General features: G+C 34.9%; 1 protein-coding gene across 6 annotated transcripts in view; it reads left to right on the forward strand.

The window, feature by feature from the left end:
- Positions 1–18654, forward strand: part of KTN1 (kinectin 1) — an 83276-nt gene that overhangs the window by 53872 nt on the left and 10750 nt on the right. For 2 of the 6 annotated variants that reach the window (XM_007445987.1, XM_007445988.1), the window contains exons 31-41: positions 961–1051; positions 3069–3155; positions 6388–6477; positions 9943–10023; positions 10805–10894; positions 11013–11105; positions 12059–12130; positions 12370–12453; positions 12614–12697; positions 15630–15713; positions 17952–18044. In XM_007445987.1, coding sequence (XP_007446049.1) covers positions 961–1051; positions 3069–3155; positions 6388–6477; positions 9943–10023; positions 10805–10894; positions 11013–11105; positions 12059–12130; positions 12370–12453; positions 12614–12697; positions 15630–15713; positions 17952–18044 — 949 coding nt within the window. The remainder of the gene's footprint in view (positions 1–960; positions 1052–3068; positions 3156–6387; positions 6478–9942; positions 10024–10804; positions 10895–11012; positions 11106–12058; positions 12131–12369; positions 12454–12613; positions 12698–15629; positions 15714–17951; positions 18045–18654) is intronic. The other 4 variants (XM_007445989.1, XM_007445990.1, XM_007445992.1 and 1 more) reach the window with 3 other exon arrangements.

Consider the following 18654-nt stretch of genomic DNA (forward strand, 5'->3'; position numbering starts at 1 on the left):
ATTCTTTATAAACATAAAATCAGCTCTTGGCTCAAGGGCCATACAAAATCAGACTGTGGGTCATGCCTTGAACCCTAGTTTGCCAACCCCTTATATCGAGCCTTATTCTTAGGGAAGAGCGATTTGTACTTTAATTTTCTACCCAGGCCTCCTCTCAGCTATTACAGAATCAAATTGTGACTCTTTGCCATTTCTTTCTGCATTTCTAGGAAGTAAATAACTCATTTGATAGAACCAGAAAAACATGAATCCCAAGACTGTTTTTTTTTTTTTTTTTTTTAAATGGTACGCGGGCCTCTCACTGTTGTGGCCTCTCCCGTTGCGGAGCACAGGCTCCGGACGCGCAGTCTCAGCAGCCATGGCTCACGGGCCCAGCCGTTCCGCGGCACGTGGGATCCTCCCGGACCGGGGCACAAACCCGTGTCCCCTGCGTCGGTAGGCGGACTCTCAACCACTGCGCCACCAGGGAAGCCCCCAAGACTGTTTTGAAAATGAAAAGAGAACACCTACCTCATGTTAATATCATGCTTTTATTGTGGGTTAGCCACTTTAAGTCTTAATTGATTTCATTACCTTCTGGGGAAAAAAAAATATTTAAGGGAATGTGTCTACATCAGTTTTTACTCCTCTGAAAATAGCTACTTCACTGCCCTAGATAAAAATAGAAGTGACTACAACTACAGCTGTTCAACGTATTCATGAACTGTTTCTTAGGGGATGATTTCTCTTTAGCATAAGTGTCAGTATATCATATTGTAAAAATTTATTTGAAAGTTTATTTCTGAAAATAGGAATTCATGGATAGGCTTTCTGTGGTAACTGGTTAAGCTTAAAGAGTTTGCCTATTAGGTTAATGCATTTTTCAAAGCATCATCTACTTGGCTGTTTTTATTGTAGTAACAAATAATATGTTCACTGTTTACCTAAAATATTGTTATATATATTCATGTTCTGATTTAGAATTTCAGAAAGAGAGAAAGAAATAACTGGTCTCCAGAATGAGTTAGTTTCTTTGAAGGATGCTGTTGAACACCAGAGGAAGAAAAACAATGTAAGCAAATTTTTATCAGAATAAAGCTTTTTATTATTATTATTTCACTGAAATATCATGGTTAAGAATTTTTTTAATCAACTTTTACTTTAGATTTCTTAATCTTTGTAGGAAAGTACTGTTTTATGTGTAGGTTTTATGAGAGGATTATTGGGGAAACCACTTTATTAGAGAGTGGATTTTTTTAATGAATAAATGAAAAGTCCATTTTGTACATGTCTGAATATCATTTTAAATGTTGACATTACAATTATTACAGCTACAGATTTTTTTTTAAACTATAGTTGACTTTCTGTTAAACTTTTATCTGGAAAAATTATTCTTTCAGCTCAGTATCTTAAAATTAAAGGTTTTTGTTCTTATTTTGATTGCGCTAGCCTTTTTGTAAACTGAAAATAATGCCAGTATTCAAACCTAGTATTTTCAGTAATTAAATGTCTTTCAAAGTCTTCTGGCACCTCCCTTTTTAAATTGAGAGGTGTTTCAAATTTTGGTAATTAAGCATATTAGAGGGCTCAAAACCTGAATACATTTAGGTTAGAATGGAAGGGATAGTGAAATATTGACAAGTAGTAAATTTAGATGAGTTTCTTAAATTCTCTCTGACCAGAGGATGACACCTTTAAGTAGAATGCAAGCGTTCTTGTTAGATGAGGAATTTTTGCACACAAAAGTATCATTGTTAAGACTTGAGCAAGGTCAGAAATGTTATTGAAATCTAAGTGGGTATTTTCTAATGAAAGCTAATTTTTCAAAGTTTGCGTTAATTTGTTAATTTAACAAGTTGACATGTTTCTGCTCCTCTGAGTTTGTCAAAATTAGGTATGTGAATTGCCCTTTGTGTGTTTGTGTAACATTACTAATAGCATTGCTTGCCCAGAAAACCTAAGCTCAATTTGCCAGTATTACTGTTACCATCTTAACTGTGTTTTATTATCGGGATTCTGAGATAAGGAAGGTATGGTAATGCCAGTCTAATGCCTCAGCAGCAGCAGTGCTGGAGGCACTGAACTGAAGTGTGTGAAAAGAGCCAGGACACTGGAGGCCAGCAGACTGCAACGTCAGTCCATTCTAATTCTGCCCCCGCATTTGCTGTGTACACTTGGTCACATTTATTAACCTACCTGAGCTGTGGTTTTGCCATCTATAAAATGGGAATAATTACCTCTTAGGGTTGTTATGAAGACTAATGAAAATTTTTGTGACGTGCCAAGTACAGTGTTGGGCACATAAGTAAGCATGCAATAGATGGTGATTATTGGCTTTTTAGTTTTTGTTTTTAATCTGTTTAGATGTCTAAATCTGAAGAAAGGCTGAAATATAGCAGATTGTCCTTATTAGTATTTGCTAATGAAATGCTGTTAAAATAGATCTTTCAGAACTCAGTTTCCAAAGCCCTCTGTTTCTCTTTCTAGCCTCCTCGTTTGCCTTGATCAAGTAGCTCATACAGTTCCTGTCAGGTTGCTTTTTGGTATGCACATTTGACCATGCCAAGAAAGATAGAGAAATACAGTGAATTCCTATGTCATTCCTAGATAGACTTGAAATGTGTTAAATCAATAAAACATATTTAGAGAAAAAAATGTTATGCTTCAGTGGAAAGTCCCATGAGTGATACTGGGTCCTGTTTAAAAATCACATATAAAGCTTTTTGTAATACTTGTGTATTTGTTCTGTCCTTAATCCTCTAATATTCGATGTACCTGAAATTATATTTGTAATCTTGGTTTCTGTGTTTACTTTTGAATGCTTTTTCTTCCTTGTTATATGTGCATAGTAATTACTTTACAGCTGGCATATTTGGTGTGTATACTAAAACATGGGAAGTGGGCATCTTTGTTTTCTCATTCAAACTTCTAAACATTGCTTTTTATTTTTTTGCTAATATACATATTTTCCCATTGAAATAATTTTGCAGTAAGCAGCAGTTAAATGCAGTGCAAAATACTGATGAAGCAAAAAGCAAAAATCTTTCAATAATGGATAAACTGAAATCATTCTTTCTAAAAATGATTAGGACCTTCGGGAGAAAAACTGGGAAGCAATGGAAGCATTGGCATCAACTGAAAAAATGCTGCAGGACAAAGTGAACAAGACTTCCAAGGTTGTAATGCTAACTCCTAGAAACAATCCACTGAACAGAGAAAATCTGCAGCTTTGTCTTAAAATCAGACTAAAGCATTTAATTTTACTGCAATTTAAATATAAAATCTCCTTATCATCCACATTTATCACCTCTGTCATCTCTGCTTTTTTTCATCTATTCCTTGATGCTTTAATTTTGGGCATGCTGTTTGTTGTGATTACTTGATTGTTTGAGCTTTGGTGATTACTGCTTTAAGCTGATGAGTCTCAGGAAGCCTTTGCTACCCATGTAAGCTCTTGTTAGACAGAGTGTACCTCTTGGGTTGATTAAGAGAACTTGGTGAAAACCCTGAGCCCAAAAAAATCTAACTGAATTAACAGACACATTTGAGTACCTAGAATGCACCTGTGATGCACAGTGGACTCTCCTAGGTTCTTTGAGGCACACCAAGATGACTCAGACAAGGTGGAAAATGATAAAAGTCTTCAGAAGTACAAGGACAGGATCAATTCTGGGTGTGTTATTGGGGATGCTTCCTTAGAAGAGATGGAATTAAAATTAAACTTTAGGTTTTGAAGTATCTGGACAGTAATGATGCACATTTTATGTTTAGTATGGAATATTAATGTAAGGGATAATCCTCTTGACCAGAGTATGTAAAGTGCTCCTGAAACGTATATCCCCCTCTGTCTTAAAAACGATTAAGGATATTCTCCCTGAGTTCAAGTTGTTCCATGGATTTAAAGATTTCTAATGAATTGTAATTGAGAAGTTGTTTTTAAAGTTTGAGAGAAATAAGTGGGCCAGTTCAGTCAAGCACTTTGAAAATTCCTGCCAAGAGTAAATGTGGAACAGAATTATTGAATTTCATATATGGGTTAAAGTTCATTATGTTATTCAATTCAGCATTCTGTAAGTATTTTGTGTGCTAAGGTAATATGCTGAATTTTAAATGTAAGTCTTAGTGATATTTGAAGGACTTTTTTTTAAAGCAGAATAGAATTTTAATAAATTTTTTTATCAATCATGTTTGTAGTTATATTTCCTTTAGTGTAAATGGATTTGTATTTACTTATATACTTATTCATCAGGCCCTAATTTTCACTAAAACCTTAATTTGAGATATCTGGCAGATATCGGAACCAGAGAAATCTAGGCCAGAGAGTAGAAAAATCTAGGCTAGGTAGGACGTTATTGTTTCATTGTCAGTGGTTGCAGTCAGCCCTGTCAGCAATGGGGGTTCTGTATAGTTTCTGATTGTTTCTATAACTTTGTTTTTCACTGTTAAGAGCTACCTTTTAGCCTTATTTTGTTAATGAGGCTGGTTATCTAGAAAGTGCTAAACTCTTAATATCATGCCATTCCTACAAGAAGTTATGTGCCACCTGTCATAGGCATTCTTGCATATTATGCCAAAAGAAAGCTAGAATTTGTTTCATCATGTGTTTGGTGGTGAATATAAGAATTTATCTATATTTCAGAACTAATCACCAAGTGCATGATGGCTTCTCGCATGGCTGATGATCTACAGAGCATAGACTTTATACTCCTTCTCTATTTTAATGGAATTTAGACAGTCCTCAGATAGCATAGGTATAAAATGATGTTGATTGACCCCTGACTACAGGTTGTGCTGTAAGGAGTAAATGTTCTTGAGGACCTACTATTAATGACAGGTTCACATGAAAGGTACTTCACACATGTTACACTTAGGTAAAGATAGTAAGGAAATTATAATAATGCAGTTTTCAATATTAAAGTGGAATAGAAATTGCTATCCACAACCAAACTACTATGTCAAATGAAAACTTTTTACCTAAAATTGCTAGTACATCCTTGTGCTTCTTAGTTACAAGTTAGACACCTGTTTCCTTTAGTTAGATTCTTTTTCCCTTGGGGAATTTTCAAAAAAGTTTCTGTTCCACAGTGTCTCTTTTCCTGATTTTCTTTAGAGATTGCTCTACCACTCCTATGGTCAGATGATAAAAATGAGCTCTTCATTGTTTCTGAATTAGCAGTTAATCATTTTCCTTAAATGAGTGTACCTTATTTTATGAAGTTAGGTGGATGTATCCCTGAAAAATAGTGGACTTTACTGAGTTATTGAAAATACTCCATTAAAACATCCATTTTTAAAATCCTGCCATTAATCCGAATAAAGTAACAGCTTTTTGTGTGTACAGAATATGATTAATCTCTAGCTTCTTATTGTGTAACTTTAGATTTTCATGTTATTAGATTTTCTTAAATTGAAGCGTGTGCATCTTAAATCCATAATAGATTGGAAGGATTGATTTAAATGGTGGGGGAAGATAGAGTTGAGATCTTGCTAGCTTGCTTGCCTTCTTGTCACCAATGGAACTTCACCAGTGTTTTGAGATGATTTTCTTGGCTTGGTTTAGATGTGCATTTTTATATATGTCTTTTTTTGTTTTTTAATCTTGTAGAGATAGTTTGAATATTCGATTTTTTTTCGTGTGATCAAGTCATTACCCTAATTTTGACAAACAATGCTTTTGAGTTAATAATTGATACCCATTAGACTTGGATTTAAAATCACCAAATCTAGACATGCATTTGTGGTACTTATCTTTAAATTTAACAGCTGACAGAGTCCATACACACATGCCAGAGTTAGTCTTCTTGACGGCATTGGTGAAGTAGTACACCATCAATTTTTCCTCTTTTTTCTCTTTTACTCTTTTTCCCATATGTACACCTGTCAAATTTTGGTGGTTCCTTTTTTTCCCCCCTTTGTTTAGCATAAATAGCTTCACCTGACCTTGAAACTGGAAGTATCAGAGTTGCCATTTTAATTCCATGGTCCATCAGTGATGCATTTTTTGGAAAGAGATTTACCAGCCTAATAAGCCTCAGTTATGTCACCCAGATGCATATTTTTTGCATGTAGTTTGTTTTAGCTGTAGGAATTATTTTTTTGTTTTTGTTTGTTTGTTTTTTGAATTGTTCCTGGAGGGGTATCACTTGATGGCAAGGAAAATGTCCATATTGTCAGATATTGCCTTAGTTTGATTAATATAAGACATTGTTACTTAGGGTGCTTTTGCAGATTTTTTCTTATGTAAGCATTTTGATATTTCAGAATGGGAAATTTGAACATTTGTCAGTAATAAGAATTTTTAAAATATTGTCTTTTTTTCCCTTAGAGCTTAAAAGACTGTAGCTGTTTTTTTTTTTTTTTTTAATTCTGTAATCTTGTAAGTTTGATTTGGTTCTTCTTCTGCTTTAGGAAAGACAACAGCATGTGGAAGCTGTTGAGTTAGAAGCTAAAGAAGTTCTCAAAAAATTATTTCCAAAGGTGTCTGTACCTTCTAATTTGGTAAGATTAATTTATTATTTTTTAAAACATGACGTCTTTATCATTATTCAAGGAAGTTGTGAATAAGCAGCATTTGCACTCTGCACTTGGTTTTAGGGTGCACTTGATCCCTCAGTCTTTCTCATTTTTAACCTAGGGTGTTTTGAGTAGTTAACAATCAATAACTTGGTTCAATGACATTTATGTTTTTTTAGTTGATACTTTGTTGTAATCTATAAAATTTACATATGAGACATATTATTTAGAGGATCATAAACATCATATTTGGGAAAGAAATATTTCTTCCTAAGTCAGTAGTGGTTAATAAATCAGTAATGTTCTTAATGGCTTTATTCAAAATAGAACTTAATTTTAAGTGATTCCTTCTTAGTTTTAGGAACACTTCATTTTTAAATGTATTTAATACTAAGAACCAGGCTATTTTTATTTCATAACTTAAGATTTTGGTCATCTGTTAACTTCTTCAAGCAAAAGTCTTAAAGATGATACAGAACAACTTGCTTTATTTGAGGTTGTATGTGTTTTAAATGGGAGAGAAAAGTTCCCTCCGTTCAGAGAATTAATACAGTGAATACTTGAGGGCAGAGAAAGCCAGTGAGTGTGCATATAGTCTTCTAAAATGGTGGCACAGGTCCTTTTCTCTTTTAGTGGGAGGTTGTATGTATGTATAGTCAGAAGCAGAGAGAGGAGCGTAATGAGCCAGGTAAACCAGTATCTCACTTCAGCCATTACCAGTATATCGCATGCATTGATGCACGGTCTTGTTTTACTTCTAGCCCTGTACTTCCTCCGTTATTTTGAAGGAAGTCAAACATCAGAGCATTTCATCTGTAAATATTTCTAAAAGATAAGGATTCCTTTAAAAAAATACTATTATTATATTTTAAAAAAATTCTTGATGTCATACATCTAGTCAATATTTGGATTTTTTCAGTTGTCATATAATGTATTTTAATGAAATAATAACTACTTATTGTAGTTTGTTTTAGTCAGGACTCAAATAAGGTCAACCTATGATTGATTTAAGATGTCTTTTGGACCATCTTTATTCCACAGGTTCCCTTTTATTTGTCAGCACACCGCCTTGCCCACCCTTTTTTTTTTTTTTTTTTTTAAAATGTAGTGGTTTCATATGCAGTTTCCCAGTCTGGATTTAGCTGACTGCATCCCAGTAATGTCAGTATGTTCCTCTGTCCTTTGTGTATCCCATAAATTGGTAGTCAGTGGAGGCCTGATTAGATTTCAGGCTCAACACTTCAGGGGTAAGACTACTTCATGGGCAGTGTTGTGTACTTCCATTAGGAGGTCCATCATGTCTGCTTTTGCTCCTTTGGCCCGTTGGAGCTTATTTAGGCTGGCTACCAAATCCTTTTGACACAGCACTGCTAAACTTTGGTAGCTTCTTTGCTTTGTGGTGTGACAAGTTGTTCCTGATTTATTGTGTATACTTCCTGCCCCAAACTTGGAATCAGGGTATTTCTCAAGGAGAGGGCTGTAGGTGCCAGGTTTGATGTAAGTAAACGTCATGGCCTGTTCTCTGTGCAGTCTGAGTTAGGTGCTTGCTCTCTTCGGTTTTATCTACATATTGTCTGCGTCTAACTTGCACAAGAAGCAAAAATTCTTTTGTTTCTGTTGTAACTGTTGAGGATATATTCAGGTTTGATCAGCTTAGTAGATACGGGTTGAGCTGATGAAATAACCTGTGCTGGGCAATATGAATAAATTGTCAGTTCTAGTACTGTTCTTACATTGAACCTAGGAGAAAGGGTTGCTCTTCATATTTTTTCCTTTGTGGCCATAAGCCGTTTTTATTTCTTTATTCCTAATTTATATTTTATTAGTGGAAATAGAATTGCAGGATTTATTTGGCAGTATTTTATGAGCCAGAAGAGTTAATAATTTGTGTTTCTCTTCTCTAAAGATTGTATAAGATCACCAGAATTAAAAATTCTTTTTGATGTAACAAATTCATTCTTAACAGCAATACTACCCACCTTCAACCACCAAACCTTTTTGACACTATAAATATTTATAAATCACCATAAGACATGAATGATGATATTTGGCTTTTGTTCATCCACTTGTTAAAAGTTGAATACTTCTGCATATAGTCTGTATTTTAAAAATATGTTAAGCTTTTTGTGTGCTACCTAGGGTCTAGCATTTTAAATTTTTAGACATATGATGGATAATAAACTATTTACCTTAAGATAATAATTAAATTTAATATTAATATAGTCAGTAGATATAAAAGGGCTTTTATACATGAAGTAATTTTTTTAAACTGTTTTCTATTGCTTTTTTGCTAAGAAAATCAGCAGAGGAGTGATCTAAACTATATGACCTGGATTGAAGAGAGGCTTACATACTTTAAGCATCTAAATCTGAATTTAATTTGTATTGAATCCCAGTATTTGGAGCTAAGTAGGATTTTAATAGTATCATTTTGTCATCATTCAAATTTATGATGTGAGAATGTAATTTTGTTTTTAAATGGAGAGGCTTTTTTGACTAATATGTACTATGGGGTATTGTACTATAGGGTGATCTCAGCATCCGGTTTTCTTTGTTTTTTATTTGATAGAGTATAGAGAATCCTGATTCAGCCACATAAGTAAAACTTTTAATTAGGGCAATTAATAGAAATTTCATGTGTGTTCTTTTTGTCTTGAATTAAATCAAACCAAAGACTTAAAAGAGGAATAAGAGGAAATTTGCTTTAAAGTATCTAACAGATACTCTTTATCAGAGTTTAAAATTCAGACAAGAAGCATCAAAAATCTAGAATAATTTATTCTGAAATTTGGAATAATGACTAAAACTATAATAATGCCTTGTGTTTGCATCAGCTGACCTTTCAGTACAAATAGAGTTTTTGTTGGTTTTAAACACACAAATGTTTGTGTATTCTTATCTCTCATTATGATTTAAAAAATGCTTCATAATACATATTTATTTTGAAGTATTTTCACAATCCCTGGAGCACCTTCACAGAATCTGAAATCAGGTTCTGACTACAGTATCTCAATTGAACTTTTAGTTTATGAACTCAGTTTTTGAGAACTGGTTCACCTGAAAAAAAGTTTGAAAAAATTATTCATTTTAGGCTTTTTCTGTCTTAAATATTGAATCTATTAGTCCTATAGCACTAGTAAGTGGTAGAGGCTGGTTTGAGCCCAGATCTTCTACCTGTAGGTCCGGAATTCAGTTGCATATATCCTAGGACAGGGTAAATAAATTTAGATTTGATTTTGTGGTAGTACGTAGGCATATTTTTAGTGTTTATTTTCAAGGCTGGGTCACGTACAACTTATGTAACAATTCTGTTCTTTGAAATTTCCAGAAGGATGGTATTTGTCTATATAGATTTCTTTTATTATCTTCTAATTTGGTTATTTAAAATACTTTACTTATTTCATTTAGGTATTTTTTGAAATTGGTTGTTTTGACTTTTCTTCTCCACAGAGTTATAGTGAATGGTTGCATGGATTTGAAAAGAGGGCAAAAGAATGTGTGGCTGGAACTTCAGGTTCAGAAGAGGTTAAGGTTAGTTCATGAAGTGAAGTATTTATATTTTAAAGAAGCATAGAAAAAAGAAGTAAATCAGAATTTGTCTTTATAAGCTTGGGAAAGATAAAGGCTATATTATGAGTAGAATAGTGATCTTTTCAGAAAGTATAAGAAGGTGGTTTCATTTTGTGTACATTTTGGTGGAAATGCTATTAAGTCTTCCCTGTGTTTGATTTGTGTACAAAGCTGATGTTTCTCATTTAACTCTGTTATCTTAGTCATTTCTAAAACTGAATATTTAACTGTCTGTTGCTCTCTTTTTAGCTTGGGTTTAGAAAGTAAAGACCAGTTGATAGGTAGAAACTGACTGGTTTGCTAATGTATCCCCAAATACATTACTTAAGAGTATTCAGAGCCTAGATGTATTTTTATCCTTGACTATTGAAATTTGGGAGATTAACTTTTTTTGTCTCTCAAGTGGCATGAATAAAACCCTCTTTCCCATGGCATTGTGACCTTACTTCACATGTGGATCTGCTTTGATTTTACTGTCTCACTAAAGAGTGACAAGCCTATTTATTACAAAATCGTGTGATATGTTTTGTATTAAACAGACTCTAAGAGTTTTATTAGGAAAATCAAATGACCAAAAAGGTAGTTAAACTTTATTGTTACTTAAGAAGGTTGAAATGTAGTAATTAATAATAAAACAGAAACCGTTTGTATAATATACCATTAAGTACTGAAACATATTTGAAGCACAAAACTTTCTGGTAAAACTAAACTAGAGAATTTTTCTTTATTTTATTGTTTGCAGGTTTTAGAGCACAAGTTGAAAGAAGCTGATGAAATGCACACATTGTTACAGCTAGAGTGTGAAAAATACAAATCCGTCCTTGCAGAAACAGTAGGAAATGATTTTTAACCTACATTTTAAAATAATTATTAACATTACTTAGTTGCTTAAATAGTTTATCTTGGTATTAGAACATGAATTTTTCAGAACAACTATACTTTGTTTATAGGAAGGAATTTTACAGAAACTACAGAGAAGTGTGGAGCAAGAAGAGAATAAATGGAAAGTTAAGGTCGATGAATCACAAAAGACTATTAAACAGGTACTTAAAAACGAAGAGCTTAGGGGAAAAAAAGTAAAAGGGATGTGTGAATGATTTTAAAAAAAAAAAGCTTAGAGTAGTGGTTCTCACAGTGCAGGCCCTGGACGAGCAGCGTCAGCGTCACGTGGGAACTTGTTAGAGACACACATTGTTTGGGCCCCCCCAAGGCTTACTGAATGTGAAGCTGTGGGGTAAGCAGTCTGTGTTTTAAAGAGCCCCCCAAATGATTCTGATGCCCACTGACGCTTGAGACTCACTGGTTTAGAGTATGACTAAAGAGTAATGATACAGAGTGCAGAGTGCTTTGGAAGTTAAAGAACCACAATGTGATAACATAAGGCAAAGAATTTGGTGTTCAAAATAAGTTTTAAAACACAGATATGTGACTCATGATATAGTATTCAAGAAAAAGTAAGTCCTTCTTCTGTTCACGGGACTTGAATATTATTATGTAATCTTAGTTTTTCTTCTGTTTACAGTTGTCCCTCCATATCCATCAAGGAATTAGTTCCAGGAGTCTCCACAGATACCAAAATCTGGTATCTTGGATGCTCATATAGAATGGCATAGTAGTACTTGGGTGTGGTAAAGAGTGCCATCTCTTGCTCACTTGTTTTCCTGGGCTGACCTGTGCAGAATCTAGGGTTGCTGATTGTATTCTATATTAATGCGTTTGGGGATTAAGTACAGCTGATTATTGTTAATTACAGTTAATTAACAATTAACTGGACCTAATATAATACCATGCACATGGGGTAGGTTTTGACCACAGTTTAAATCAAGTTAAATGTGACACTCTAATTTTTAAGATCTTTTAAAATTCAGTTATGGCTTTAAGTGAGATACATTTAAAAAAACCCTCTGAAGTGTCTAATTGATTAAAATTCTACAAGATAGAAAGGCCTCTGTATCCTTGGTGTTTAACTTGGTCATGTAATTATTTCACATTTCAGATGCAATTGTCATTCACATCTTCGGAGCAAGAGCTAGAGCGATTAAGAAGAGAAAATAAAGATACTGAAAATGTATGTTATCTCACCATTTGACTTGTAACCTACAGACTCATTTTTTAGCGTTAAGGATTGTCTTACAAGCTGTGTTTTAAGATTTCTTTTGTCTTAGGATGTGGTTGTTATGCCTTTAAGAATATCTTGAGTAGTGTTTCAGATGGTATAGTTTTATATTCATAAGTGTCATAACTTTTCATTGTAGGGAAGCCTCTTAGATATGGCTCTTAACTTTTCCTTCTTTGTTGCACTGCTAGCTGAGAAGAGAACGAGAGCATTTGGAAATGGAGCTAGAGAAGGCAGAAATGGAACGATCTACCTATGTTACGGAAGTCAGAGAGGTACTTACAATAGAATTTTTTTCAACCTTCTCAATTTAAGTTAAATTTATAACAGTGATAAAATATTTCAGTGTAAGTTGTTTCTGGCAGAGATTCCAAGTAGCATACAGACATGGGATATCATAAGGAAATCAATCTTAAACTCTAAACTTCATTGCAGCTGAAAGATCTGTTGACTGAATTGCAGAAAAAACTTGATGATTCATATTCTGAAGCAGTAAGACAGAATGAAGAGCTAAATTTGGTAAGAAGCTTGTTCTCCACGGGGTATCAAGTAGGCTCTGAAAACACTTGTGTTGACATGTGGAGAAACCATCCAGACTTTTTCTCCTTGCTAACACCTTTAGCTTGGCATTTTTATAAGTTTAAGATAATCTTCATATTCTGATGACTCAAGATGGTCTGTCTTTTCTTGATTCCTAAGATGATCCTTCTTTTCTTAGCTCCTAACAATGGCATGTTTGGCTTGTAACTCTTTTTCAGAATTTTCTGTGTTTTATAAAACCAAATTTCTTCAACAGCATTATTTTCAGTGAATAAAGAAATGAAACAAACAGACAAAGATTGGCTGAGTTGCAAAGATTCTCTTCTCAGAGTTACCATAGTTAACTGAGCCTCTTATTTTCTAACCTGGAAGGAGATTATTGAACGTGGAAGATACATATTCTTTGTTCAAGGGCAACGATCCAATGTAGCTTCTTATTTTAACTGGCCTTTCTACACATTATAGATAATAAAAAGCTTTTGGAATTCTTTATCATCATCGTATCATTCAGAGCATAATAATCCGAAAACTACAGACTCAAAGTTAGTTAAATGTTGTATAAAGACAGAGTACCCTGTATTCCCATTCTTAAATTTTCTGAAAATTTACACTGATTAAGACAGGCTTGATTTTTAGATAAACATGACTATCTTATTGTATGTTTGAAACTGTAATCATTATGTCTGTCTGTGACTTTTAAAAATTAAGAATATGATTAGACTTTTAAAAAGTACTTGAATGGGGCTTCCCTGGTGGTACAGTGGTTGAGAGCCCGCCTGCCGATGCAGGGGACACGGGTTCATGCCCCGGTCCGGGAAGATCCCACATGCCGCAGAGCAGCTAGGCCCGTGAGCCATGGCCACTGAGCCTGCGCGTCCGGAGCCTGTGCTCCTCAACGGGAGAGGCCCCAACAGTGAGAGGCCCACGTACCGCAAAAAAATAAAAAATAAAAAAATAAAAAAAAGTACTTGAATGAACTCTAGTACAATTGCAGTAAGTCAGTTTTCTCCTTACTATAAGTTAATGCTGCCAAGTTTGGGATTTTCTTTTTAGTACTGCTGTATGTACCAAAGAAAATTTCTTAACTCATTCATGTTAAGCAGTGTTACAGCAGTGATTTATGGGAATCAATTTTCAGAGTAGAGCTCTCTATGAAATGTACACAGAGTCCCCACCCCGACACACACACACACACACACACACACACACACACACACACACGCCCCTTTCTATTTTTGAAGTAAAATTTACCTTTATTTTACCTTAATTGAATCATTCCCACTGCAGTGTGGGAATGATTCAATTAAGGTTTTATGCATACATTTGCTATACATTGCACAGATTGGTACTATGATATGCAACAGCTTTAAGTGATATACTTATCCTGTAATGTGTTATTGTTTTTATTTTTCCTTTTTTTTTTTTTTGGTGGTACGCGGGCCTCTCACTGTTGTGGCCTCTCCCGTTGCAAAGCATAGGCTCCCGACGCGCAGGCTCAGCGGCCATGGCTCACGGGCCCAGCCACTCCGCGGCATGTGGGATCCTCCCGGACTGGGGCATGAACCCGTGTCCCCTGCATCGGCAGGCTGACTCTCAACCACTGCACCACCAGGGAAGCCCCTGTAATGTGTTTTTTAAAAAACCACTTCCACCTACAGTTGTTGGAGATTTTACTTTTAACTTTGATGCTTGGTGGCTGACTGCAGTGCAGCATCAAACCCACAGGATTATGGTTGAGTCTCCATTCAGTCTGATGCTCTCTTTGTACATTTTGACCCTTTACTTCTGTCAAGAGGTCATTTTGAGTGATATTTAAAATTTTTTTGCCTTGAGTTTGCAGTCTTCATTTTAATCTTCCTGTTTGCTTTTTGCTCAGGGTAACTGTTGCCACATTTTAAGATATATTAAAATAATTTTGTTTGCTTATACATTGTGTGTTCCTGGGCCAAAGGAATAACCTCTCTGATGTGTGAAATCAGAGTTAAGTAAAGGAGCAAGAACTGAAGCATTTGGGATAAATAGAGTTCCCAAAATAAAATTTCCAAATGGAATGTCCTGCACTAATTCTCTCTACATGTTCGAAATGTCAGTGTCTTATATTTCCCCCTTTTGGGTTTCCAGAACTGTTTGGAATGCTGTGCCTGTGGGTGAGAGACATAATTAACTTGATGAGTTTAATAAGAAAAAGTTGTCTTTTGTCAGTGAGTCCATTTCCCTCATTCTTACGTAATCAGAATAGTTACTAAGAGAACAGTCATTACGTATTAGCTCTAGAGTTTAATAGAGCTTTATAACTGTTTCAACAAGTTGGTTGAGATGTATCTATTAAGACATGTCTTGTTGATATAGCTAGGCCAGTGTGGTCTTGTACTCATCTTTCTAGTGACATCTTAAAGGATGAGTGACATTTAAATTTTTGAAGATTTCATTTTACTGGATTTGTAATCTTCTGTTCAATGTTGTTTTTTAAATATCACACAGTTGATTCTTCTTAACTGAACTATATAGGTTAAGAAAGCCTTTAAACATTTAAAAACTAGTAAAATTTCTTATGACTTGCCTTTTAATTTGAAATAAATGTGAATGAACTACCCTATGAATAGTGAATTGTAATACTTTAAAAAATGTAATCTACTGGAATTTGATGGTTTTGTTTTTATATTTGCAGTTTTCTACTCTCAACTCTAGTTGGTTTTGTAGCTTTTCTGATGTTTAGCTTTACAGATTGGAACCTCCACTTCTTAGCTTTTCTGTACATTTGGTGCAGCATATTGGCTAATCCACTGTGCATAATAACTGTTAGCGATCCCATTCTTTCTCATTCATTCTTCAGTCCTAGAGGTCTCAGCATAATCAAAGAAGGAATCAAAGAAGGATGTGAATTAATTGTGGTGTTCCTGTATTTTTACAGTTAAAGAAGCAGTTAAATGAAACACTTGCAAAACTTAGAACTGAACAAAGTGAAAGACAGAAGGTAGCTGGTGACTTGCATAAGGTAAGACACTGCTTGTCCTGAAGATGCCATATCATCATATTATGTTGTACCTTGAATCTTAAGCAGACATACTGCTAACCCTGGATTCATTCTTTTGCATCATTACATTAATTTGTTTATAAATTTAAGCTGTTTGTTATACAGTTACATATTTGGAACTAGACTTTTTGGCTTGTTTTTCCATTCTTAATTTGCTTCTTCATTTCATCATATGTATATAATTAATTGCTTTGTAAAGTGTAGATTAAATTTTGAATTCAGTTGATGTGACTCTTAAAATTGGTTACATCTATATATATATATATATTTTTTTTTTTTTGCGGTACGCGGGCCTCTCACTGTTGTGGCCTCTCCCGTTGCTCAGCACAGGCTCCGGATGCACGGGCTCAGCGGCCACGGCCCACGGGCCCAGCCGCTCTGCGGCATGCAGGATCCTCCCGGACCGGGGCACGAACCCGCGTCCCCTGCATTGGCAGGCGGACTCTCAACCACTGTGCCACCTGGGAAGCCCTCTATATGTTTTTTATTGGGATTTGCTTATATAGTCATTTACAAAGTATATTTCTTTTGATCTTCATGAATGTGAAAGAAGTATATATATATAGACCTCTGATGTTTCAGAAATTTGTCCCTTTATTTCTTTGTAGAAATATGTTTTTCTTAATGTCATATAGATGGGTGATTTTTAGGATTACATTTTTTATTCTTTGCGTTAGGTTGACAAGTTATTTGTAATTCTGTTTTGAGATTTTTTTTGTGTGTGTGTGGTACGCGGGCCTCTCACTGTTGTGGCCTCTCCTGTTGCGGAGCACAGGCTCCGGACGCGCAGGCTCAGCGGCCATGGCTCATGGGCCCAGCCGCTCCGCGGCATGTGGGATCTTCCCGGATCGGGGCACGAACCCGTGTCCCCTGCATCGGCAGGCGGACTCCCAAACACTGCGCCACCAGGGAAGCCCCTGTTTTGAGATTTTTAATAGTGTAATTCATAAATGCTTTTATCAGAGCTGCTTTGGAGCTAAGATTGTTTATAGCAGATCTAGTCATTAGCAAAACAATTAAATTTGCCACTCTTCTAAAGGTTGAAAGAAATATTTCTGTTGGTTCTGTATGATTATATCATAATTGTTATGCAAAGGTCTAGGAATCTAGAGTTGCTTCAGATTACTTTGATGTCACCAGTAGATAAAATGTGAACTTAGAGTTTCATTAGGTTTGAATCCTACTGGTACCACTTCTGAGCTGTGTGACCATGGGGCAGTTATTTGCTCTTTGCAAGTCTCAAGTTTATCTTCTATAAAATGGCATTTACAAGGGCTATTTTGTGAATGAAAATAAATTAAGAATGTGAATTATTAAAAAAAAAGTTTCAGAGCTCTGACTTAGATGTATGATACATTGTCACAATTGAGCAATCTGATTTATATTTTGATAACGTGAATGTTTGATCACTGGACAAAATATAAAACTTGCAGTTTTAGCCTAGCAGTTTATTTTCTCAGAAGGTACTTTAAGGATATTAAACAGGTGCTCAAAGATATGGATATGCCATGTTATTTGGCATAAAATGGCAACAGTAGTTGAAAGTGAACTGCACCATATCTATGTAATAGAAATACTGTGCAACTCTGAATTGGAAATGCACATAAATATTTATTGACATGTAAAAAGAAAATGCTTCGTCAAACAGCATGTATGTTAAAAGCCCATTTATAGAACATTTTCTACCAATTTTCTGTTAGGACATATATGCACTAAAGAGGGATCTAGACTAGGGGTCAGCAAACTCACAAACTGTTTTAGGATTTGTGGGCCACCTATAGTTTCTTTCATATACTCTTTGTTTTTTTGTCTAGCACGACTCTTTAAAAATGTAAAAACCATTCTTAGCTTGTGAGCTCTACAAAAACAGGCTGTGTGTGGCTAGATTTGGCTGACCTCTGATCTAGACTAATGTTAACCTAAATATCACTGGTTATTTCTGCTTTTAATTTCTTTATACATTTTCTGCATTGTTTGAACTTTTTAAAATGGTGAGCACGTGTTTTTATAATCTGGTGGGGGAGAAAGCTATTTGATTTGGGGGAAAAAATGGAACAGGTTGGCTTTATGTTGTATTTTGAGAAGAGCTTTAGTTTTGTACAAAATATAATGAGTGTAAGAAAATCACTCATTTTTTTTCTTGTATATATTTATTTATCAGTTGTATTATTCAGAGGCTCCATATTGCTTTCCTCACAGGCTCAACAGTCACTGGATCTTATCCAGTCAAAAATAGTAAAAGCTGCTGGAGACACTACTGTTATTGAGAATAGTGATGTTTCCCGAGAAACGGTATGCATTTTCTTTAGCTCCAAATCTCTGGGCTGATTACCTTGTAAATTATGTGAAGAATAAAAAATGTACAGGATCCATCTCTGCCTAAAAAAATGCCTTTTTAATGTGCTTCTATCAATTATGTTGCATTCTTAACTCAAGGTTGTTTTTTCTTTGAGGTATCTTATCTGAAATGCAGTGTTCTTATTAATGTTTGTTTTCACTTTAGCTTGGTGAGATATTATTATGTTAATGTTTAGGTTTGTGGTGGAAAGTATTATGGTATACTGCTTAAGAATGTAGACTCTGCCGCTTGTGTTGAATCCTGGTTCTACTATTCAGTAGCTGTGTGACTGACGGAGGGGAAACTCTTTATCCTCTCTGCTTTAGTTGCTCCATCTGTAAAAGGCAATGATATTAGTACCTATCTTGTAGGATTGTTGAAGGGAATAAATGAATTACTATATAAAACACTTAGAATAGTGGGTAACACTTAAAACAGTGCCTCAAGTTTAGTAAGAGCTCAATATATGTTAACTTATTTTTCTGTTGTCATGAATGTACTCTCCTTTGGTTCCTTGCAATTTTTTTTCTGAAAGGAGAAATGGATTTATATCTGATATTCATC

This window comes from Lipotes vexillifer, unplaced genomic scaffold, assembly GCF_000442215.2.
Source record: "Lipotes vexillifer unplaced genomic scaffold, Lipotes_vexillifer_v1.1 scaffold43, whole genome shotgun sequence".
Lineage (NCBI taxonomy): Eukaryota > Metazoa > Chordata > Mammalia > Artiodactyla > Lipotidae > Lipotes > Lipotes vexillifer.